At 39.1% G+C, this 25,421-nt stretch overlaps 3 protein-coding genes across 10 annotated transcripts in view; 1 reads left to right on the top strand and 2 right to left on the bottom strand.

The window, feature by feature from the left end:
• ndrg4 (NDRG family member 4) overlaps positions 1-4,400 on the top strand; it is a 68,698-nt gene extending 64,298 nt beyond the window's left edge. For all 8 annotated transcript variants that reach the window (XM_046393831.1, XM_046393828.1, XM_046393830.1 and 5 more), the window contains one exon: positions 275-4,400. In XM_046393831.1, coding sequence (XP_046249787.1) covers positions 275-429 — 155 coding nt within the window. In that variant the 3' untranslated portion in view covers positions 430-4,400. The remainder of the gene's footprint in view (positions 1-274) is intronic.
• A 2,443-nt stretch (positions 4,401-6,843) lies between these two features.
• On the bottom strand, positions 6,844-11,613 carry LOC124062605 (olfactomedin-4-like). The gene is made up of 7 exons (XM_046395504.1): positions 11,434-11,613; positions 11,166-11,288; positions 10,740-10,958; positions 9,613-9,796; positions 8,891-9,118; positions 7,768-7,927; positions 6,844-7,361 (listed from the first exon to the last, which is right to left on the bottom strand). The coding sequence occupies exons 1-7, from the start codon at positions 11,485-11,487 to the stop codon at positions 6,917-6,919; spliced, it is 1,413 nt and encodes a 470-aa protein (XP_046251460.1). The 5' UTR covers positions 11,488-11,613; the 3' UTR covers positions 6,844-6,916.
• Positions 11,614-18,124: 6,511 nt separating this feature from the next.
• Positions 18,125-23,491, bottom strand: LOC124061793 (olfactomedin-4-like). The gene is made up of 6 exons (XM_046394033.1): positions 23,405-23,491; positions 23,144-23,266; positions 22,657-22,956; positions 20,657-20,942; positions 19,989-20,157; positions 18,125-19,505 (listed from the first exon to the last, which is right to left on the bottom strand). The coding sequence occupies exons 1-6, from the start codon at positions 23,456-23,458 to the stop codon at positions 19,070-19,072; spliced, it is 1,368 nt and encodes a 455-aa protein (XP_046249989.1). The 5' UTR covers positions 23,459-23,491; the 3' UTR covers positions 18,125-19,069.
• Between the last annotated feature and the right edge of the window lie 1,930 nt (positions 23,492-25,421).

Below are 25,421 nucleotides of genomic sequence, written 5' to 3'. Positions count from 1 at the left end.
ATAACACAAATTAAGTTCCTTTTGTGCATGGAGCTGACATAGAGGCTTAATGAGTTTTAATGAACATCCCCAACCATCCATGGCTGTTGTGAGCCAATCAGCTGCCCTTTCTCACCTGCTACAAAAAAACAGGAATATTCTTCATTTTTTCATATTAGCATGTACTCCCTACATCGTCCCAACATCTAATTATCACACAGTTTTTTTTCTTCACTACATGTAATACTCAGTTCTTGTCTCCTTTACAATCTTCCACCCCTCCCCTCCCTCCCAGTGCCCTCCGCCAGTATGACCCGTTTGGCTCGCTCCAGGACAGCCTCCCTGACCAGCGCTAGCTCCATGGACGGGTCCCGCTCTCGGGCCTGCACCCATTCCGACAGCACCGAGGGAGTCGGTACGGTCACCCACACCATGGAGGTGTCCTGCTAAGGAGTCGGACAGCCACTGAAAGAGAGGGAGGGAGGGGATAGAGGGAAGGAAAGAGAGAGACAGGAAATGATAAGAGCAAAGAGGAGATGAGGGGAAAGACAGGAAGGAAAGTTCATGATTAGGTTAGAGACAGCTCTCTCTGTCTTCATCTATCTCCTCCAGGTCCCTTGTCTGCCATCTTCTTCCCTTCTCCGCTGTAAAATACCATATGTATTGTTACTAAAACCCCCAACCACACCTGTCACCCATCACTTACAAATTTAGGCAATTGTTTTTGTTCTCTAAGTGTCAATCTTGTGTTTGCTAAGTGTCTCCTCATTCTCTGCCTGCACCCTTTCTAACCCAATCCCCACCCTCACCCCCCACAAAAAAGGAGATGACCCTGTCTGTGAACAGTCCACACAGCAATATGTGATACTGAGCTGCTTAATACCGTAATATAAAAATCTGTCAGAGATGGTGAAAGTTCGCGATACACCTGGGAAAACAGACAGGGGCTGCATAATGAAAAAGTGTTTCGCATCAGTACTTCGCAAACGGTTTAGTCTTTTGCTGTGAGGACAAAATGTGAGTATCTCTCTCTGTGTTGTTTGTAAGGGATGGTTATTTCTATCCATGAGTGACAGTGTCAGAATGGGGTGCGTCCAGAATTTCACAGACAGCAGAACACAGCTTATTGTAGCTGAGTGCACCTGTAGTGCTTAGAGAGGATTTGTTAGCTTTTTTAGAGTACACCACGCTGATTTAAAGCTGCACTTGGTAAGATTATATGTCAGCCTGTGTGACAATACTGCTTGGAGCAAATTGGCCTGTTGTTCATGGATGACCTATGTTAATATCACACAGTGTTTTCCAGTAAAATATTGATATCCAGCTTTTTAACAAAGCAACTTGTAAAAAAAAGGTGATTCAGGACACTCACAGTTTTTTACATATGTAGTATCTGAGACACATTCTGAGTTTGGACATGGTCTTTCATTACATCCTGATAGGAAATTAAACCCAGCTGCCAGTCGTGAGTGAGCTGAAACCTAGCCACTACACCGCCAGGGTGTTTGAGTTACACAAATATGCAGCATCTAATTCATTCACCTGATTTTATTGCTTTTACCCTAATAATTTGCACATGACATGGTCAAAGTCTAACCAAACCTGTGTTTGCATAATCTTGATTTCAAGCAAAATGACAATCTATAATTTGTGGGCCACTGAAGTCCATCTATTGTTCGGCATCAACTGAGCATAAAATGCTTAATATAAATATACAATCCAGTGTAGCCAAAGTAGCAGTAAGGTTACTATGAAGCACTTATTCAGCATGCAGAAAACTAACAACTCAGAGGTGGATCTGAACTTGTATTTCCAGACCTTAATCTCTCACCTATAATCACTTGATGTGAAATAAGTAATATTATTATTGGAAGTATTTAACTGCTTACAAAACACTAAGGAAATGCACCATTATGAGCTGAAAAGTTCCATGTGTGATGTTTGTAGGTAGCATGTAAACTGAGGAATGGAGTTATGCCTAATAGAAGGACATTATTCTGTGTGTATGATTTTTAATTGCAGAATGGAAGTGCTTTATAGAAGATAATCCTATTCACACTAATCACTAAATACATTTTAATCACTTGCTACAGTTATGTTACTGTGATTCAAAATCATTCCAATAAGTCTGATGCTTTATGGAGCATCAGACAGGCCAGTCTGCACACTGATATCACATTATTGATTACTGAAGTTCAAATTTTTCCTTATTGCTTCCATCTGGAACCAAATGTATTCAACATTGCTGAGTGCAGCTTTAAGCTGTGTGCCACCTCCCATTTCAAAGACAATCCACTACATGAAAATAGGCTAGAATAAGTATTTATTAAAATGTATATGCATGTGAATGTAAAAGTAACATTAGGGCATTAGTAGCTAGTATTAGGGCATTCTTCATTAGCACCTTACATGTGGCTAGTTAAATAGACCCACGGATGCAACTGCCATCATCAGTCTGTAACTCCAGTACATGGATGTAGTTCTGTTCACATTCGGCTCTTTGTGGTCTCTAAAATGACAATCACCCTCTGACCCAAACCAAACTTGACCAGGGGGACCGAGGCAGGACGAAGCTGGCCCGACAAACTCTCTTTTTGGGTCACCACCAAAGAACAAAGAACTTTCCGCAGCCTTCCCTTATAAAGCTCAGCCCCTGTATGTGGATATACCAAAGCTACCCCAAACCCCGACACACACACACACACACACACACACACAGACGCATATTCTGATACAAACACACATACACACACACATATTATCACACATCTTCTCAAATGAAAGCTGTGTGGGCTGTGTTTTGTAAGGGAATAAGCCAAAGAAAAGGCATAAACACATAGTAAGGAATTCATTGCTACGTGGTCAGCATGTGTTTTGATGTGCTGTGTTACCATAATCTCACCACTGTAGTACATGTATATAAGTCTAGTTGTAGACTAGTGAAGCTGTGTGCTGTTATCTGCTGTAATACTGGACCACCTTGTCAATGGAGATGGGGTCCCCTGGTTTTTGGCTTAGTAATGTGCAGTGTTTATGTCCCATAGTCACCTTCTCCTGTTTACAGTTTTACCCTTTGGTCCCCTGTCAGAAGGGGCGTAGCTTCCAATCGCTGAGGTGTGCGCTTCCCTGAGGCAGCCTGTAAGGGGCGGGGCTTTTTTGGAGCCATTTGGGCGCCAAGCTCAGAATGTAGGGCAACCCCCAGCCACCTTAAAAAATAATCCCTTTCCCCTAAAAAAATCACAAGGTGCCCCGGCTCTCACAGGCAAACCCAGTCGCACCCTAAAGGGCTATCAGCTGAAGTCACTTTTTAAAATGTTGGTAGTGTTAGTTGTGTTTGTGAACTCCAGGGGGCCTGAGACAGTAGCAGAGCCATAGCATAGAGAATAAGCTTCAAATAAGAAGAGAAGAGGTTGTTACCAAAACATAGAGAGAGATTCTGAATGAATGTTAAAGGAAAATGAATGTGTTTTAGTTGAAGCTGGAGAGATTATTGTTGAACTGTTTGAAATATTCAAATGGAAAATGTAATAGTTTGAGAATCCTGTCAAGTGAGATTATGAGAAGATATTAGACAGATCAAACACCTCAGTCACTCCTCTCAGAACCTCATGGATAAATTTCATGAACACTGAAGTTTGCATGTAGCGGAGTTCGTGTACGATCATCTTTCAGTGTTTTCTCTCTTCACTAAGCTATTTTCTGCCATCTACACTTTGGTTTCCTCCTACATGACTTCTACCCAACTGCCTGGGGGGCTCCTGAATGTAATCTGTCCCTTTTTGAAGTGCTGTACAGTATTGTCAACCTACGCCTCTCAGAAACCCACTCTATGGTTTGACATTTAACCTTGTACATGAAAGCCCAAATCCTTCCTGCTCCTCTTCAAGGTCTATAAATAGTGAAGTTGAGTTGTGATTTGTGAAAGCCCACAGTAAGCTGGCACTGCATCAGTTTGTATAGACCTTGATCCTCCTTGCACTTGTAGATAATTTTTATTTATAGAGCAGGTCACCCAAACCGAACACTCTAACACTACTGTATTGTGAAGAAAACATACTTCTGTTCCTCTTCCCTTGGAGTTTCTCTTTTTTATAGGCAACGATAGAGTGTAATCTCATCTTGGTATAATGATATTGGTTCATGTGTTCTACTATTCTTCTACTTCTTACTACTACCATTATGGTTGATTTGTATTGAGCAATAAGTTCTTTTTTGTTCTTGTTTGGATTGTTTCATATTGTGGGAGTCTTCCCTATGAGCTTGTTTATATTCACGACAGTAGAAGGACTCTTACCTGCTTTGTTGTCAGATGTGTAATGTAAAATTTAAATATATTATATATAAATGCATATACAAAGTAAGCCGTCTCTGTCCATGTGCTGATCAAGTAACAAGTAACAAATAAAGACTTGATGTCAGAATTTGAGGAGTCAGATGTCAGATCATTTTCAATATATGATGTTCAGCTCTCACTGTGACAAAGTCACATTCCCTAAATTTCTGAGATTTCTGTTAACGGACAGATGCCACCCCTGGTGAACAGATTCTAATGAACCACGGGTAACATCAGCTGCAACACATATTACTAAACTTCAAACAGTTTAAAATATGTTTTTATTACACCCTGACCTATCTCCAGGGCAGTTGTTCCCAATAAGTCGACCGCGATCAACTGGTCGATCGCATAGGTAGTGTGGGTAGATCATATGGCATTAAAAAAATAGCTGTTAGCCTATCATCCATCCTCGCTAAGGCGTTTGCAGTTTGATTGACATACAGTGCAGCGAGTCTGAGATCTCATCTTTTTTAACACACGGGGTCACCGCACATGCGCAGCTAAAACGCACGCGCTATCAAACTCCGGCGAACTAATTATCAAGTTAGCGACTTATAAGTTATTTCTACTAAAGAAAGGGTCTAATAATGAGTGGCTCACCTTAATAATGCGAGTCACCGTTTTACGACATTAAGATTTTTAAGTCCAAACACTATTCCACCATGACTGCTGATCATTTGGAAGTCTGTTTGAGGTTAGTCAGCAGCTACTGTCCGGACTATGCAGCACTGGCTGATTCCATGCAGTGCAAGTCGTCAAAGTAAGGTAATGGCCAAAAATGTACAGAATTGTATTATGCCATATGGGTTCATGCTGTTATACAAGGTACACCAACATATATTATAAATATATAAGGTATACTCAGTATATGTGTATATATATATATATATGTATATAAATAAATATATGTTTAGTATTTTTTGGGGGGGTAGATCATTTTGACTTGGCCATTTTAAAAATAGCTCGCAAGCCAAAAAAGTGTGGGCACCCCTGCTCTAGGGGGTCAATTAACTCCCAATAACAGACACCCACTAATTTGTTCAGAACACGTGGACTGTAATTTGGTGGTGAATCTCTTGATATTTATTAAGGGAAAGTAACATGACTGAATAGCTGGATAGTCTTGTTGTTAAACATACTGTCTTGTTAAACTAATTATATTCACTGTTTGTCAACTGTAAACAGCATCACTGACTTTGAAACTTGTTAGCATAATGTTAGCTTTGTGGCTTACAGCTGATCCGAAGCGGAGCAGACTAGAAATATGTCCTGTTGTTAAGTTGTAGCCAAAGTTCGTTCGTTCGTTCTTTCCTATTTACTGGAGTAATGAATAATGCTTCCATGGCATAGCAGCCTTATGGGATGAAGTTGGTTTGAATTGTTTTCTTGGATAAGTGGTGTCATTTAAACATTGCATGTCACCTCACATCTCATGCAGACAGGTTGATTTTGGAAAACCCTACCATTATGTTAGTACACTCAAGGTAGGGGAGACCGTGGGAGAGTTGCAACACTTTTTGCATTTGACTCTGTTACTCAGAGACGGTTTGGATTAGACAAACCAAATTTTTATGCAATAAACTTACATCTGTCTGTTAATAGTCCAAACAATTTAAAAATGATTACAGAAAGTACATTCTTCACAATTTCTATTTGAATTTAAGGAGTCATATGCTGACCCCGAGCCCGGGGACAGTTGCAACATTGTTTGGGGATGGTTGCAACATGTTACAGATACAATATATTTCAGTGTAAATAAAAGGATTACTATCAAAAATGTAAGTTATAATTATATTAAAATGTTATTTATTTATCAGCTTTGAGATGACAATTATAGATTTGTCTAGATGAGTAGGCCTTATGAGCAGATGTAAGATTCAAATTGATATAAAATACAGTAGGCTTTCAGTAACAGGAAGAATGGAACAATACAACAACAATTAACATTTATTTTGCTTATTGTCAGTATAAACATTCACTATGCAATATTTTGAATGTAAGAATAATTTTTGTAATACTAATACATTGTACGTTCGTTGTCAGTCATGATAAAACCTCATGTACTAGCTAAACAAGGTGACCTGACACATGCTAATTGATGTTGAATAAAAGTTAACATATCACTTGTTTAAACCATTTAAGTTTTAGCTGAATCACAAAAACAGTGACAACAGTTTAACAAAAACAAAGCTCAAGAAAAAAAAAATACTTTCATATGTCATAAACAGTGTTTTTCCGATAAATCCTGGAGCACGCCTTGAATCTGCTTGCTTTTTCTCTGTAAGGAGGGGCATCCAACTGAGCATGTGCAGTGTGTATATCATCACTCTCTCTAGCTTGTTTCTGATGGGAAAAAATGACATGTCCCCGGTCTCCCCTACATACTGAAATCAGCTACATGAAGATTTTTTCTTTGAAACACACCCATACCAAAGGCATTTAAAGGCTCACTTTCCTAAATTTACGATGTACATTTACCATGTGTATTTGCAGTTCCACATCCCCTCAATACTTTTTGTCCAGCCTTGTGAAGAACCTTTATTTGCTTGTGCTGGAAAATATTAATTAATGAACATACAGGCTTTTGTGGATGTTATGTTGTCAGCATTGTCCTTTTATGAAAACCTTATAGGAAACCAAGTAAGAGTCACAGTAGGCATACAGCCTCTGGTCCACAGGGCTGTAGTTCAGGGAATAAATATTGGCTGACATCTTGTTGATGAAGACACCAATGTTGAACCTTTCCATGCCTGTCGTGGTGTCAAAAGAATAGAAGATCTCCTCCATGTCTTTGTTGACATACCGTGTTGCATAGAGCACACCGCACGCCATAAAGGTGTTGGTCACAGCCTGCTTGTAGACTGAGGTGTACCAGGTTTGGCCAAGTGTCATCGGTTCCCCCTCCTCCACCTTGGACAGCACCAAGTTGCCAAAGTCCTGGGTGGTGGTATAGATGACCCAGACACCTGACTCATCTGTTGCCAGGTCCAGGTCAGTGAATGGGTAGCATTCATCAAGGTGGCAGAAGTTTCCCTTTGAGTTAAACCTGGAAAAAAATCAGAGGACAGATTTTTAAATTGAGACTCTGGAAAACAACGTATCATTGGCTGACCAGATGAGAATGTGTGGGAGTTTGGGGTGGACGTGGTCATGTGTCTGTGGTGGCCGCTAAAATGAATTATCTTTCTTTATGAAGTCTGTCTATCATTAGGAAACAAAGACACAATGTGCAACTTTTTATTTCATCAGAGCAGTGCCTATAACATCTGTCTACACGTCAGATCACTCCCTCTACCTGCCTGCAGTACTTCTGTGCAAAACTACAACAACCATAATTCACGTAGGTTAGTTCTTACAAAACTACAGTTCTCAACATTTACAGGAAAATGAGAAAGACTGACTTTTGAAAATCTGGCATCAACAACAGCCATGCAAATAATGAAGCAGCAAACCTGGTGCCTTTTGGAAGTTGTAAGGTGGTTACAGTTTTGATGGTCACGTTGAATCGACAAACAGCACCTTTATTGTAACAGTTGTAGTACAAGGCTCCTCCATACAGCACAACATTTGGACCCTGGATGGTGTTGGTGGTTGGATTAGAGGGGCTGATCTCTAGATGAAGAGGAAGCAGAAGAGGAAGCAAGACAATGAAAAGTGAAAGTGAATGTAATAATAATAATAAGAAGAATAGTATTGTTTTCTTTTACTAATAATAAAGAAAGCAATCAATAGTTTTTTGAGTGGTTTACTTCTTTAAAGGATAAATCTGGTGATAGTGTTTTTAAATTGTCAGTAAATCCAATGAACTACAACTATACTTTTGCTTAGGGTTGAGTAAGTGCTGAGTATCCAGTGCAGACAATGTACTTTTCTGGAGTATGATTATCATTCAAGTAAAATGTGTTTTTTTTATTCAAGTTCAGGTTGGTACAGAGAAGATATAAATAGTTTGGTTACAGATACAGAAAATGGCGTACTTGCTCATCAGAGGATGAACACACACAGTGTAGTATACAGTATGTTAACTCAGTCACACATGCATTACATCTGCTGCCAGAAAAACTCACTAGAGCACCAAATGTAGATTAATTCCTACCAGCTGGAAAAAAGTTTCTTTTGTGTTTGTTCCAGCAAATACTGAAAATTTTTATTTCTATAAACTATAAAACATTGAATGCACAGGTTTGTTGTGTTGACTGAACTTTAGAGCAGCCAGCATCTTTTTCCCCTGTAAGAAATCGGTAACATATCTGTGCAGTTATGATTTCTGTACAACAGTTTGACTTGTATATAGACATTGTATGTTCTTGTTTATTCATTGTTGCTTGAGATATACTGGTCTATACTAAGTTACAGTGTATTAAGTTGAATGTTTGAGTTTACCTATTTTTTTTCCTTCTCATTAAATTGCATGTTTCAGCCATCTTCCTGAAAACTGTTCTTGCAGTTGTGCCTAATTACATTGAAAGCAGCTTAAAAAATGAAGTTAAATTCCTTGGATATGTGCACATACATTGCCAATAAACCCGATTCTGATTCTGAACAGGTAAATAAGTAGAATGCAAGTTGCTTTACCTGGGTCACTTTTCCCAACAATGAGAGCACTCAGGCTGGAGTAGATGCGGACATAGTTGGAATATCTGTCCCTGTAAGTCATCATTACCAGCCAATACCATTTCACCTTCCCCTCCTCTGGTTTGGAATCCCGACCCCAGGCTCCATACTTGTAGGGGCCAGGGTACTCTTCTGCTGTGTACATCCTTGGCCAGGTGATGTTCAGTAAGTGACCATGAGGATAATTACCTTATGGAAAATGTGAGATGAGGCAATGAAGAAATCAATTGTGGAAATATAGAGAAACTAAACAAGTACAGCTGGGTTTGTAAGGTGGCCACTAGCTAAAAATTAATTCCTAATCGTGGAGTTCATTTATACCTTGCATTGGCTCTTAGTGAGAAGGGCCCTTCAGTTTTAAACAGTCTCATTTGAAATGCATTTTTCTCATTCACAAAACAGTGGACAGTGGACCAGCATGGTCTCTGATGTCAGGTGTCATTTTGCTGGAGGTTAAAATCTGGTCACTTCTGATTTTATGCTGGTAAAATACCAAGCAACTAAGTAATCCCAATCAGTTTCTGTTGGTTGTAGATGCAAATTTGCAAAATTTATTAGCAAGACCAAAGCAATTGCTCCATAACCAGAATCATTTTCATTTATGCTGTAGCTTCTGGTTTAAACTAAAGATGGGTAGTCAAAACAAAACAAAGCAAAGCAGAAAACAAAACAAATTTCCTCACCCTGGTGTGTAGTGTGGTATTGAGGCAAACCATATGAATGCTGGGTGGACTGGCTTGTGGCCTGAAACCCACTTCTGCACTGGTCTAGGTTTTTCTTTAGACGCTGGTTGTCTTGTTGTCTCTTCACCACCTGCATGGTGTCATATATCTCCAGCTCCCGCATCTCTGCTCTTAGATCATCCAACTGAGAGACAGGAAATTTGAAATCCTTTGATCATACCATTCCTAGCCATCAGAGAAACTCAACTGGCTTTTAAATTTATTAAGAAAAATATCGAAAAGAAAAATATAATGTTTTGCCTGCCGCAAAAGATAATTTCTTTGTTATTTATTTGATGTTATAAAAAGTCAAAAGGTCAGTCATCACGATTTGGTGTACTTGATCCCACAGTTCCTCCACCCAGTCACTGCTTTACACACTCTGACTCCAAATAATCTCACTTGCATAAGATGGTAGCACTCGTATCCAGGATATTTTGGCTTCACCATGCATGTGGGTAGTCTTTCCTTTGCTACAACAACACAAATTGGCCAAGTATGGACCCAAATGATTCTCCCAAATTTTACCATGGGCTCCCAGGAGCCACATATCCTGTACCACAAGGAAACATTCTCAGAATGACAGCAGTGACTGAATGTTGTACAAGTCTCCAGAAGTCCATTAGCTGCCAAGTGAATCAACTCAGTTTGAACTTTCAGTGACTCGCCTAGATGTTCTTGTTCCTTCTAATGTCTAGGCCATAAGACTTGATTCTCTTCTTGGGATTTGTGCATAGATTCCTGCAGACGTCCTCCCAGGTTTGTTGGACCTTTTCCCATCTCCAAAATTGTTAATCCTGTGGCTGCCAATTTACAACTTCTTATGTCCATAAAGAATCACCTCGCTTTCCATATGTCCCAACTAAAACAAATCAAAGAAAGCTCTCTGTCTCTTAGTCTTTGCCAGTTTGTTATGTTCCTTTATGTTTGGCGGCAGCAGTTCTTCTAGAATTTGGTTTTTAGACTTTTGTTTTTGTTTTTTGACTCTGCTTCTACTGGACACCAAAAATCAATCTACACTTTTAGCAAACTTTCACGCTGCTTGCTTGAATGATGTCATTGTTTAGCAGCAGGTGCTTTTCACTCACTTTTTTAGTGGTGTCATTAGTTAGAAGCTGGTGTTCCAGGGTGGTGCTGCGGAGCCTGCTGATGAGCTGCTTAATCTCCAGCAGTTCGTTCTCCACCACCTGCAGGCTGATGACTCCATAGAGGTCTCCATCATCTTCCCTCTCCAGCATGGACACATCTTCCTGCAGCTGGGGCAGACGTTTCTCCAAACCCAACAGCAGACTTTCCAGCTCCAGAGTCTGCAGAGAGAGCAGGTAGACCCTGTGTTCCAGTGTTTGCACATGACTCAGGACTCCTTCAGTATCAGTGTTTACATACAGGAGTTTGGTTTCTCTCTTATTCTATTGTTATTCATTTCATTATAGTTATCATTATTATTATTATTATTGTAGTTTTACAGCTGCTAGAGGAGGTTGCCTTCTTCATAGTCTTAGAAAATGAGATACCTTTTGTGGTGTGATGTTACTGTTGCATTTTGAGGCGTTGTCCTCCGCTGTGCTGAGTTTGTCATGAGGGAAAGCCTTCTCTGTGTTAGTCAACTCACATGCACACCTATCACGTGAAGGTACCTGAAATCAAGAATATCAAATGGGTCATGTAAAAATCATTCTGTAATGATTAAAATGGATAGTGTCATTTGTGATAAAACTTAAAGAGATCAAAATCATTTAGAAAGAATACTAATTAATGTAATTAATTAATGTGTTTTCTTACCTGTTGGGTGAGGGTGAACAGAGCACACAGAGGAAGGAGCACATACATCTTCATGGTGGATCACAGAGTAAAGCTAAATGAAACAAATTCTGAACACAGTTTGAATATGACTGTAGCTGCAGCTTCTACCTGACCTCTGCATGTGAATGAGTGCAGATATATTTGGCATGTGCATGTTGTCATTATGCTTCAGACTGTGATCACTTCCTCCTTGTGGTTTGGAAATGCAGCAGGACAGGAACTTTTTTGGTGGTAGATTTTACAAAAGTTTAACAAAAGTTAAAGTGTAACAAGTGTTCTCAACTGAAAATATCTGTTTTGGAAACAATGTGTTATGTCTCATCCAGGGATGGCTGAGACTTTCGAGATTACTGAATATGGTAATGGTTAAATACATTTTCAAATTTAATTTCTTTTGCTGAAAAGTATACAGTTTGATTTAAATTGAAGGTGGATTTAGTCCAACAAAACAAAAAAACACATTTAACTAAGGTTATTTATGTCATCTGAGGAAAACAAAGAAACAACTTTACCTTTAATAAGATGAAAGAAACAGGAGAAAGCAAGGTACCCCGCTACCTGGCCAAGCTAAATAAATACATGATAAATACTTTGTAAAGTCGTTTTTTTCATGGTCCTCTCAAGCCCACAATTCCACCCCCCTGTGTTTCACAGGAGTCTCTGAGATGGTGGACGAGGTCACGTGAGTGACGCATCTTGCTGGGTTCAATGTGGTGGGAGGGTTTGAACAAAAGGGTGGAGTGTGGGGGTTAAACCTGAATTATGATTACCAGGTGATTCCTACACTCAGAGGATTGTGGGTGTCTAAGGTATGGGCAGGTTAGTAAAAGAGGAAAAGGAAAAGAAGAAGTAGACAAAGCAGCGGGCTTGACACAAGTCCTTCAACTGGTGAAATATCAGTTTATTGGCTAGCAGCAATAGGCTCAACAAGAAAACACTCACACATGTAAACAAAACAATGAGCAAATCAAACGTACTAAGTGTTCAGCGTACAAAAGACATGGTGGTCCTAAAATAAACAAAGGAACACATAATAATAAGTTAAGTGACATGCTATAAACGATAATAAGAGAGGACACAACTGTCCTATAATGACAACACAGTTAACATGAGCTAACATGCTATCTACGTCTCTGCCTAGACAGTCTCTAGTCTCTCGCTTTGTGATGTTTCAATCTGTTGCTATCATCGTGCGTGTGAGTCTGCTCTCGTGGTTTCAGCACAGTTGGGAAGACGGTGTAATTATGGTCCATTATATCTTGACAAAGTTTGTCTTTCGGGGGGCAGCTCACCTGATTTGGCATAGGTATCTCTTTGGATCCAGGTAAATAAAAAGAAAGAGAAAAACAGACGTCACTCAACTAACAGGTTAAAGATTTTTGGCCTAAGTCTTAACATAAAAGAGAGTAAAACAACCAAGCTAGATTGGGTGATCCTTTGTGACGACCGGGACACCAAGGAAAGTCTGGAGTAGCTCTCACAGTAACAATGGTGCACAGAGGAGTGGAGCAGGTATGCTTTTATTACCTGCATCTCATCACCGGAGGGAACTGGGGATCACCGGGGATTCTGCTGTGTTTCATCAAGTGAAACACCAGAGGTGAAACAAACTTCATGCTTAGTTGAGATTGGTGAGGGTTTTGGCATTCTTTTAACAATGGCCATAAAATTCTGGCTCAGGAATCTGGAGAAGATGCAGATTCCTGTGCTGTCCTAATCTAAGCACACGGCATGAGTGGCCGTAACTAATATGAATTAAAGTGAAAGACTCCTATACATGTCAGAACAGACAGGTCTCCATAAAGATGTGGGCACAACAGTCTCTCATTTTCAGTTGCTTGGTCATTTTCCTGCAACTATATGTTAGTCAAGAGCAGGCTTAAGACCAAACCAAGTGAATTTCCCCACTGCGGGATCAATAAAGTTAATCTTATCTTATCTTGTCTTAAACTGAAAAGGTGTTGTGATTGTCTCAAGAAGTCAGATGCTGTGTCCCCTTCTTCAGTGCTGTTCAGTATATTTTCCTCATATGTACATAGGTAGGTACATATTTCAGAAATAAAACAGAACAAAAGTGTAAATATTAAAACAAAAATCTATGTTTGAAGGAACTACCAGCCACTGCATCTGCATGTGCTAGCAGCTGCAAATACATCATAATGATAAATAAATATTTTTGTCTGTAGCAAATATTAAATCATTCAGCAGAAAGTGAGACAAAACACTTCAGAGGATACTGAAAAAGGGAAAATAATGATTGTATTTGCATGATGAATTGGAAAATAAAGCAAACTCAGAGGTTTACCACAAATGCTGTGAAACTCCATCAACCGACATTATTAAGAGTTTCACATCCATCAGTGGTTTTAAGTCTCCATAGTGACTCACTGGGGAAGAGACACAAGTCAGCAAAATGTTTGTTATGACGGATTTTATTATAGAAAACAGAAGAGGAGCCTTGTCTCTGCGCCTGCTGTTCATTGGTGCTGGCAGACATTGGTGCTGTCCACAGCCAGCTAAACAATGCCCAAACACTGAAACTGTCCAAAGAGGTACAGAAGAGTATGTGGTCAAGTCTCTAAAATGAATTTTAAAGAGTTGCTCAAGACAAGACAACTTTATTTGTATTGCCTGTTTTACAAGCAGTTTGTCTCAAAGGGCTTTTTGTAACATCTTAGCAACATCCTCTGCCCTTCAACCCTCACATCAACTAAGGAAAAACTCCCAGAAAAACCTTTACCAAGGAAAAAATAGGAGAAACTTCAGGCTGAGCAACAGAGGAGGGATCCCTCACCCAGGACGGACAGACGTGCAATGGATGGTGTACAGGCAGGAAAGCAGTTAACAACATGAGATATGGGATAGATGGGTGAATGTTCAATCAGGGGAGAGCTGATGGAGGCAGCTCCTGGTGGGCAGGCTAGGTTATGAACAACGAAAGCAGGAGCAGTAAGTTGGTTGATGAGCGGGGACGACAGGCATGGTAGAAGCACAGGGAAAGAGGTGATGCAGGTGGAGGTCGGTGCCGGTGGATGGAGCTCTGGAGAAATCTGTGAAGACAGAGAGTGCAAGACACCGGAGCTTTGTTATTGAGAGCCTTATAAGTCAGTAGAAGGATTTTGAAGTCTATCGTATATCCTACAGGAAGCGAATGGACTGAGGCTAAAACAGGTGAGATATGCGCTCTCTAATTAACTCCTGTCAGTACCCTCTTTGCAGCATTCTGGACCAACTGGAGACTTTTCAGAGAATTTTTAGAATATCCTGACAAAAAAGAGTTGCAGTAGTTCAGCCTAGTGATGAATGCATGGACCAACTTCTCAGCATCACTCTGAGTAAGGATGTTCCTTATTTTAACTATGCTACGAAGGTGAAAGAAGGCAGTCCTAGTGATAAGCTTTACATGGGAATTGAAGGACAGGTCCTGGTCGAAAATAACTCCAAGGTTCCTCATCGCTGCAATAGCGTTAAAGGTGATACCATCCAGGGTGGCAGCCAGGCAAGAAAAAGAGTCCCTGAGATGTTAAGGTCCAAACATAATAACTTCTCTTTTTTTCTGAATTAAGTAATAAGAAGTTGGAGGACATGCAGGTTTAATATCTTTCAGACAGTTTTCCAAATTGGTAAGGTGGCTTCTGTCATCTGGTTTTATAGATAAGTATAACTGTGTATCATCAGCATAACAATGAAAATTGATGAATGTTTCCAGATAATATTCCCTAATGGAAGCATGTAGAGAGTGAAAAATATCGGCCCTAATACTGAACCCTGAGATATACCATAAGTAACTTTACTATACGAGTAAAAACTATAAGCTCTATGTTAACAGTCAGATAAATATGACTTGATCCATCGTAGGGCGGATCCTTTAATCCCAATTTCATGATCCAGTCTCTGGAGAAGAATGTTGTGAACAATGGTATCAAAAGCAGCACTGAGATCTAGAAGTACAAGTATGGAGACAAGACCTCTATCAGATGCCAGGAGAAGGTCGTTAGAAACTTTTTTCAGTGCTCTTTCAGTACTATGGTGTTCTCTAAATCCAGTCTAAGTCTAGTTGGGACCGGGTCAAGTAGACAAGTGGATGACTTGAATGAGGTAATGTTAATTCTGAGAGGTGAAAAATCTATCCCCTCGATTTTCTCCATATACAGTACAACTGATTGTAAATATAAGTTTGTTTGAACTGATGCATCCTGTTTTCAAAGTACCTGTCACTTCTTCACAGAGTGCTTCTCAAACTATGGGGCAACATTTTATGGAATGGAAACATGAAACAATATGGAGTGGCAATAAAAACGACCAGTGCACTAATTTCAACCAACCAGTAAACAAGGTGTGAGAAAGACTATAAATAATCATGGCTCTTGTATAACTGGAATACTGACACTTTCTATGCAGAAAAAGTTACTAATGTCTCTCTGTTTCCAGGGCGAGACAGGTACTGCCTCAAGGGTCTGATCACCAGCATTAGCAAGCCTGTCAAGCCTAAGGTCAGTTCACATCGTAAGAGCTACATCTCTGGTTCATGGGGCAAACAGGCCTAGATGGACAGTGAGGGACAGAAGAATAGCTACTGGGTTCAGCCTCTGCTCAGCGGCCACATCTGGGGCAACACCCTGCGAGTATACAGGAACCTCTGGTCTGGTGGGATAATAGGGAACTATCAACAAATATGATGGTGTCTGACCGTTCAGGGCTTTATTTGTGATGAGAACATTTTTAAACTCTCCATCCTGAATTTTACAGGTAGCCAATGTAGAGAAGCCAGTACAGGAGAAATATGACCTCTAATGCTGGTTCTTGTGAGTAATCTCACAGCAGCGTTCTGGATTACCTGGAGACTCTTTATAGATTTATTGGGGCAGCCTGATAGAAGGGAGTTACAGTAATCCAACCTGGAGGTAATGAATGCATGGACTAATTTTTCTGCATCTTTCTGACTCTGAATGTGCCTAATTTTTGCAATATTGTGGAGGTGAAAGAATGCAGTGTTTGAAGTATTCGATATATGTGTGTCATTGGATAATTAGTTTCTAAGGTGTTCAGCGCCCAAAACAACAACTTCAGTTTTGTCTAAATTTAGAAGTAAAAAATCGCATGTCATCCAGCTTTTTATGTCTTTAAGACATGCCTGAAGTTTGACTAGCTGATTTGTTTTTTCTGGTTTCATTGTCAAGTACAATTGTGTGTCATCTGCATAACAATGAAATGTATGGGGTGTTTTCTGATAATATCACGGATGGGGAGCATATAAAGGGTGAATAGTATTGGCCCGAGGACAGAACCTTGGGGAACTCTGTGACTAACTTTTGTGAGTGTGGACGATGTATCATTAACATGAACAAATTGAGATCTGATAAATAAGGCTGAAACCACCTTAATGCAGTTCTTTTAATGCCAATTAGGTGTTCCAATGTGTGCAATAAGATGGAATGGTCAGTGCTGTCAAATGCAGCACTAAGGTCAGATATAAGTCCCTTGTCTGATGCCAGTAGGAGGTTATTTGTGACTTTGACCAATGCTGTTTCTGTGATATGATGAGCTCTAAAGATTGAAAATTCTCAAATAAGCCATTATTATGAAGAAAGTCACACAGCTGATTGGTGACTGTTCTTTCAAGGATCTTGGAAAGAAATGGAAGATTAGATATCGGTCTATAGTTGCTTAAAACCTCTGATTCAAGTGTGTGTGTTTTTAAGAAGAGGTTTGACTACAGCTACTTTAAAGGACTGGGGTACATAGCCTGTTATTAGGGACAGATTGATCATGTTTAATAGGCAGATGCTAAGCAAGGGTAAAACTTTTTGGAGTAGCTTAGTAGGGATGGGGTCTGGTGATGGTGTTGTTGGTTTGGATGAATATAGAAGTGAATATAAATGATGAGGGTCAATAGGAGAAAAGCAGGCAAGATGATTATCTGGTTCTACTGTTGTTTCAAAGGTTCCAGTGTTTGGATGTCGATCGGTACCAGCTGAGGTCAGTAGGTGTTGAATTTTGTCTCTAATGTTCAAAATCTTGTCATTAAAAAAGGTTATAAAGTCATTGCTGTTGAGGGTCACAGGAATACAAGGATCGATAGCCTTATGGCTCAATGTCAACCTGGCTACAGTGCTGAAGAGAAACCTGGGATTATGCTTGTTATTCTCAATTGATTTCAAGTAATAGGTTGCTCTGGCAGTCTGTAGGACCTTCCTATATAATTTAAGACTGTCTTGCCAGATTGAGCGAGATTCAATAAGTTTGGAGGAATGCCATTTCCTTTCAAGTTTTTGCACATTTCGCTTTAATTTGCGAACCTCTGTATTATACCAAGGTGCACGTCTCTTTTGTTTTATGCATTTCTTTTTTAGTGGGGCAACAGAGTCTGTCGTTGTCCTTAATGAGTTTGCAGCACTGTTGACAACATGGTCACTTTGAGAGGGACTACAATTGGCATAAGACTTTTGCTTAGTGTTGTAATGTTCACTAGTATCGGGGCATGATACTGAAGTAAATGACAGTAGAACTGCTTCTTTAAATTTAACCACACCACTGTTAGACAGGTATCTAGTGTAGGAGTTTTTTTCTTGGTGGTATGTAGTCAAATAGTACAAACTCAAAAATTATTAAACACAATTTATTCACAATGTTAGCGTGGAAAATCAAATGCAGTGAACCAAGCAGTGTCTGCTTATGAGGAACATGTTTATACAAAGTGTTGAAATGCTTCAACTGACCAAGCCAGGTACTTCAGAAGTTTCAGCAGTACCTATGCTAATGAACAACAAAACTCTACACCTACAAAGATGTTTAGTTAGCTTTAAGATATCCCCAGCAGCTCAGGAGAAAATCATTTAGGTAGGCTTTAAAAGTGAAACATCTCAAGAAGTTTTGAAGTTTATTGACAGTAGCTTAAGACCGGTTAAAAGAACAGCCAGAGATGGGCACAAATGCATCAAAAAGTATCTTGTTGCAAATTACAAATACTCTAATACTAATATATTATACTAATATATATTATACTATACTAATCATGAAATGTGTTAGTAAAACGCATAATAAAATGTTTTTGATTAAAATACTAATGTTTGCAATTTGAAAATGCAAAATTACATTCTATACAAACTGATATAACATTTTAACAACTTAGTAGTCTCAATATAAATTGGATTTTGTTGGGGCAGTTGGGGCAATGACAGGGAGCTCTCAAATACTCTTCTTTGTGTTATTTAGTTTATCATTCAAGTAACTTGGTGTTTCTAAGGATTAGACTAATTGACGTACATCTTTTAATTGTTTAAATTTGATCATTTTACTTGATATACTGCACATCTCGAGGAAGAAATGCAAAGTGATTTTGTGGATGAAAGCAGCAATAAACTGACAACAGCAGGGTATTGTAGTGTGGGTATGACATGACTCATTTTTGTAGTAAAGGAATTAGCAGAATGTAAATGCACATTATGCTGAATTTGGCATCTAAATTTATTATGTGTACCATGTAAGTGCAGGGTAATTTCGCATCTCCTCAATGCTTTTTGTCAGCCTTATGAAGAACCTTTATTTGTTTGTGCTTGCCACTATTAATGAACATACAGGCTTTTGTGGATGTTATGTTGTCAGCATTGTGCTTTTACAAAAACAAAACCTTATAGGAAACCATGTAGGAGTCACAGTAGGCATACAGCCTCTGGTCCACAGGGCTGTAGTTCAGGGAATAAATATTGGCTGACATCTTGTTGATGAAGACACCAATGTTGAACCTTTCCATGCCTGTCGTGGTGTCAAAAGAATAGAAGATCTCCTCCATGTCTTTGTTGACATACCGTGTTGCATAGAGCACACCGCACGCCATAAAGGTGTTGGTCACAGCCTGCTTGTAGACTGAGGTGTACCAGGTTTGGCCAAGTGTCATCGGTTCCCCCTCCTCCACCTTGGACAGCACCAAGTTGCCAAAGTCCTGGGTGGTGGTATAGATGACCCAGACACCTGACTCATCTGTTGCCAGGTCCAGGTCAGTGAATGGGTAGCATTCATCAAGGTGGCAGAAGTTACCCTTTGAGTTAAACCTGGAAAAAAATCAGAGGACAGATTTTTAAATTGAGACTCTGGAAAACAACGTATCATTGGCTGACCAGATGAGAATGTGTGGGAGTTTGGGGTGGACGTGGTCGTTTGTCTGTGGTGGCCACTAAAATGAATTATCTTTATGAAGTCTGTCTGTCATTAGGAAACAAAGACACAATGTGCAACATTTTTTTTCATCAGAGCAGTGCCTATAACATCTGTCTACACATGTCAGATCACTCCCTCTACCTGCCTGCACTACTTCTGTGCAAGAAAATAAAATTACAACAACCATAATTCACGTAGGTTAGTTCTTACAAAACTACAGTTCTCAACATTTATATGAAAATGGGAAAGACTGACTTTTTTTGTTTTGTTTTGTTTTGGTTTGTTTTGTTTGTTTGTTTGTTTGTTTTTTTGGTTTGTTTTGAGAAATAAGGCCCCCTGGCATCAACAACACCCATGCAAATAATGAAGCAGCAAACCTGGTGCCTTTTGGAAGTTGTAAGGTGGTCACAGTTTTGGTGGTCAGGTTGAATCGACAAACAGAATCTTGATTGTAACAGTTGTAGTACAAAGCCTCTCCATACAGCACCGTATTTGGACCCTGGATGGTGTTGGTGGTTGGATTAGAGGGGCTGATCTGGACATTACCTGGAAGATGAAGAAGAAGAAGAAGAAAAAGAAAGAAAAGTAAATGTAATAAGTAAGTAAGTGTTATCATTTTTTAATACTAAAGACAGCAGTCAATAGTATTATTATTATTATTATTAATAGGAATAGTAATATGAGAATCATTCAAGTAAAATGTGTTTATTTATTTTTTTAAATTCATAAAAATGTTCTATACATAGTTTTTTCACTCTTGTGTTAAAAAGATTGATCTGAAACTCATTTCTGACGCTGATCTCCAAATAGTTTAAAATCATTTATAAATATAGTAACTGCTTAACCCATATCAGTTTCAGGCTGAAATTAACACATTCCAGTTACCTCACCCACCATCCATTCCTAATTTAAGTCCCACCCATCCTGAGTACAGATATGGATACAGATAATTTAGTTACAAATACAAATAAAGGTGCACTCGCTCATCCTTACTGTTGCACTAGTGATGCACTAGTGAAAAAAACTGTAACACGGGTTTTTGTACCTGGTCTGCTTTCCCCAACAATGAGAGCACTCAGACTGGAGTAAAGACGGACGTAGTTGGAGTATTTGTTGCTGGAGGTCATCATTACCAGCCAATACCAACTCTCCTTCCCCTCCTCTGGTTTGGAATCTCGACCCCAGGCTCCATAGTTGTAGGAGCCAGGGTACTCTCCTGCTGTGTACACCCTTGGCCCGGTAACGTTCCGTAACCACCCATGGGGACAGTTGCCTTGTAAAAAAATGTGAGATGAAGCAATGATGAAATAAACTGTGCAAATGCAGAGAAACTAAACAAGTACATCTGGTTTTGTGAGGTGTCCACTGGTCAATAATTACTTCCTAATTGTGGTGACTGCTGTTGAGAGTATCCCACAGTTCATTTATACCCTGCATTAAGGGTTCTTCAGTTTTAAAGAACCTCATTTGAAGTGTATTGTTCTTGTGCAGAAAACAATGGACAGTGGACCAGCATGGTCTCTGATGTTGGGTGCCATTTTGGTCAAGATTTGAAATCCTTTGCATGCAGCATTATTTGACACTGGAGAAAGTTGACAAAGAAGATATTGATAAAGAAGACGTATATAAAGACTGCTATTCAAACATTTTGCCTGCCACAAAGGCGTGATTGGTACAGTCCATTGACTGTATATAAAAATGGACACCATGAGAGCTTCCCAAAATGGAACCAAAGCATTTTTGTCCCCTGGTGGCTGGCTCAAGTACAAGTCATAAACGGTGAAAACTTGTGATTGGCTGCTTCTGTTCCAATAACATCACAGCACAGCACAGCAAGATATGTTTGAGCATAGAATCGATTTTTGTCTGCTCAACTGTTTTGTGTGCACAATTTGAAATTTTCTTCAAAATACAAGTGGTGTGCTTGCAAAATGTATTTTTGTGCACTCAAAATTTCCCTTTGCGGGCTCAGAAATGTGGCACGAATATAATTCCATAATGGACAGGGCTAAACCAAAAGTACACATCAAATAAAATTTTCCCAAAGACTGGTTCTGTCATTTTAGAAAGTTCTTATCATATATATGTTCAAAATAATTTTTCTATTAAGTTCGGTTTTCATGACTTAATTGATGTCATGAAAAGGGGTTGGATCCAAATGACGTCACAAGCAGAGGATGGCAGTTCTTGTGTCAAGGATACTTTGGCTTTATTTTGCACGGTGGGAGGGAGTGGAGATGCATTGTCCATCTTTATATACGTCAAGGCTGCAGTCAGTTGTCTGAGAGGAGTGTTTTGTACTTTTGAATGGCTTTTCATGCTTTTAACTGTTTGGAAGTCCCCTTTACAAATACATGTTATTTTAAATGAAGAGTTTACAAAAAGGTATTTATATATATAATATTTTTTGATATGCAAAGCGTATCAATCAGCATAATGGGGGACTGTCAAGTTTAAACATTTCAGTCTTCCCACTGACTGCAGTCTATTAACGTTGCATATTAAAGTCTTTGGCTAGGGCTGAAGGGTCTGGGTTTGAAAATGAAAAAAAAAAAAAAGGAATTGTTTTTGGACTTGAAGTGAGCTCACAGACATTTGTAAGCTGCTTCTCATTTGCTTAATAGTGAGACTGCATTATCTGCAATTGGCATGACACAACCAAATCTCCAACCAAACTTTTGGTGGTCAAATTTGATTTCTAAAAGGGGTAGATGCCAGGTTTGTCAGGGAAGATGAATGATTAAAAAAAAAATGTCACTTTCAATGTTCTGCTGCAGTGTTTTTTAAACTGTCCATTGTGAGTCTGCAGATGTTGCTAGAGTGGAATTCCCTTTTAAAGAAACAAGAGTATTGAATCACTATCAACAGAAAATTTCTTTCATTAATGTCTGACTGAGAAAGTGATCACTATTTCAACAATAAAATACATTACATCGCTTGCCAAGAATAGTTATCATGAATTTATAACAGTGGAGTTGTGTGGAGTGCTCCTTTTTAAATAATATTCTACTAAATATTTCCACGTTTAATGTCTTTATAGATGACAAAAATCAGTCTGCCCTTATAGCAGAATTGCATACTGCCTTCTTGAATGTCAGTGTTTAGCAGCAGGTGCTTTTCACTCACTTTTTTAGTGGTGTCATTAGTCAGAAACTGGTGTTCCAGGGTGGTGCTGCGGAGCCTGCTGATGAGCTGCTTAATCTCCAGCAGTTCGTTCTCCACCACCTGCAGGCTGATGACTCCATAGAGGTCTCCATCATCTTCCTTCTCCAGCATGGACACATCTTCCTGCAGCTGGGGCAGACGTTTCTCCAAACCCAACAGCAGACTTTCCAGCTCCAGAGTCTGCAGAGAGAGCAGGTAGACCCTGTGTTCCAGTGTTTGCACATGACTCAGGACTCCTTCAGTATCAGTGTTTACATACAGGAGTTTGGTTTCTCTCTTATTCTATTGTTATTCATTTCATTAAAGTTAATATTATTACAGCTGCTAGAGGAGGTTGCCTTCTTCATAGTCTTAGAAAATGAGATACCTTTTGTGGTGTGGTGTTACTGTTGCATTTTGAGGCGTTGTCCTTCACTGTGGTGAGTTTGTCATGAGGGAAAGCCTTCTCTGTGTTAGTCAACTCACATGCACACCTATCACGTGAAGGTACCTGAAATCAAGAATATCAAATGGGTCATGTAAAAATTATTCTGTAGCATTTAAAATGGGCAGTCTTTGATCATTTGTGCTAAAAATGTGAAAGTCAGTATAAAGAATACTAATGACTGTTTTCTTAGTGTTTTCTTACCTGTTGGGTGAGGGTGAACAGAGCACACAGAGGAACAAGCACATGCATCTTCATGGTGGATCACAGAGTAAATCTAAATGAAACAAACTCTAAACACAGTCTGAATATGAACTGTGGCTGCTACTTGTAATTTGTTAACACACCCACTAACTTCCGTGTGTGAGTGAGTGAATGTGTGTTTGGAGTGTGTCGTGTTTCATTAACCTTCAGACTGTAATCACTTCCTCCTTGCGGTTGAGAATGCAGCACTTCAGTTTTTTTTTTTATGATTTAAAAAAAAATGATACTGACAAGATTATACTGAAATAACATGTTATATATTCATCCCATGTTGGCTGAGGCTTTTGAGATTACTGAATATGGTGATGAGTGAATTGATTTTTTGCAATTTCTGATGTGAAGTATGGACCTTGATTTAACAATCAGTTTGGACTCATCCATTCATCATAAGAAGAACAAAGAAACAAGGGAAAACAAGGTTAACAACAACTTGTAATGAAAGAAGTATTAACATGCATATGTAGTGAGAATAGCACATTATAATAATACATTTGAGCTGTAGTGGAGTAGAAGTCTGAAGTACCATGAATGTAAATTCAATATATATTTAAGAATACATATCTCAAAATTGTGCTAATGTGCAGTCCCTGATTGCATTTATTTAATAATTTCTTCTTTAGTCTCTTTCAGTCAAAATAAAGCATATTTGATGATAACACAATTATGGAGAACAAACCATCCTAAATTTTACACAGCTTTTTTGTTTATTTGTGGAATAATCCCAGTTTTTTGAATTTATAATTACGTGAAGTCATAGTGGATAGAGTATAAAACACATAAGGTAAGAAAATGCTGTATGTAATACGATGATAGCACTCAAAACAGGAATTAAAAATATTTATTACTTTCTATTTGAAAAGCAATGACACTTGTACTGCTAGGAGAGTAACAGAGGCAGAAGTTCGCTGCTCATTCAAAAACAGCAGACACTCAGGTCACATTGATATTACCAGATGATGGGAAGGAAATCTAAATGTGTAAGGGAACCAGTGACTAATAAATTAACCTGCGGATTCTCCACTGAAGTTTTAGTTACAGGATTTAGGAACAGAAAGTGACGACTCTGCACTGTGCACACAAAATATCCACTGAGGAAATTCTACACTCAAATAGACTGCAAAATTTAAAGTGAATGTTCATTCAGTGCACATGGGTTCACCTGCTCTGACCCCATTCAACATGGTAATCTGGCTAAAGACATGAACCCAGCAGACGTTTATCTGTTAAACTATTGACTACCAGGGAGGCTTTTCCTCAGAGATGTTCTTCTCAGTGTGGAGCCAACATTTTGTGGCCTCCTCTCTACCATCTGGAAGAATGATTTGATTACAGCCCACAGAGATGTCTTCTTGCAGGTTGGAAGTTATTTGATGGCAGTTCTTTCCTGTCATCTGTGAACTGCATGTGATCTGTCTTTTGTTCGTTCCTTTGAGCCTTGATCCAAATTGAGCCAGCATGGCTCACTCCTGGATCTTCTCTTCTTCCAAGGTGCTGTGGGCAGTGATTGTCCTTCTTCACTGCTAATCACTATGTTTTTCCTATTAGGTAATACATATTTCAGAAATAACAATGAAAAAAAATACAAAATCAAAACAAAAATGTAAATTTCAAGAGGCTACCAGTCGCTGCATCTGCATGTGTCAGCAGCACAGTTGCAAACATATCATATTGATAATTTAAAAAATATTTGTTGCCCCCAGTGAAAGTAAATTGTGCAGCCAGATTTCTCAGTTTTTCATGAAAAAATTGCTAAAGACAGGAGGAGGATATTGAACTAAGGAGGATATTGTAAAGAGGAAATTGAACTCAGGGGTCTTCCACAAATGCTGTGAAACTTCTTAGTCTGACATTATTAAGAGTTTCACATCCGTCAGTGGTTTTAAGTCTCTGTAGTGACTCACAGGTGATGAGACGCAAGTCAGCAAAATGTATGTTTATTGTGACTGATTTTATTAAA

Source organism: Scatophagus argus, chromosome 7 (genome assembly GCF_020382885.2).
Source record: "Scatophagus argus isolate fScaArg1 chromosome 7, fScaArg1.pri, whole genome shotgun sequence".
Classification (NCBI taxonomy): Eukaryota; Metazoa; Chordata; class Actinopteri; family Scatophagidae; genus Scatophagus; species Scatophagus argus.
The sequence above is the reverse complement of the archived record's forward strand: the minus strand, read 5'-3'. Positions and strand labels throughout refer to the sequence as shown.

Bases quoted from the DNA above. Each gene is read 5' to 3' on its own strand.
- LOC124062605 (XM_046395504.1), bottom strand. From the start codon at position 11,487: ATGAAGATGTATGTGCTCCTTCCTCTGTGTGCTCTGTTCACCCTCACC. The intron at 9,119-9,612 runs GTGAGGAAATTT...ATTTTCCATAAG, and splicing joins ATACCACACTACACACCAGG to GTAATTATCCTCATGGTCAC. The intron at 7,928-8,890 runs GTAAAGCAACTT...CTCTTCATCTAG, and splicing joins TGTTGGGAAAAGTGACCCAG to AGATCAGCCCCTCTAATCCA.
- LOC124061793 (XM_046394033.1), bottom strand. From the start codon at position 23,458: ATGAAGATGCATGTGCTTGTTCCTCTGTGTGCTCTGTTCACCCTCACC. The intron at 20,158-20,656 runs GTACAAAAACCC...TTCATCTTCCAG, and splicing joins TGTTGGGGAAAGCAGACCAG to GTAATGTCCAGATCAGCCCC. The intron at 19,506-19,988 runs GTTTGCTGCTTC...ATTTTTTTCCAG, and splicing joins CAACTTCCAAAAGGCACCAG to GTTTAACTCAAAGGGTAACT.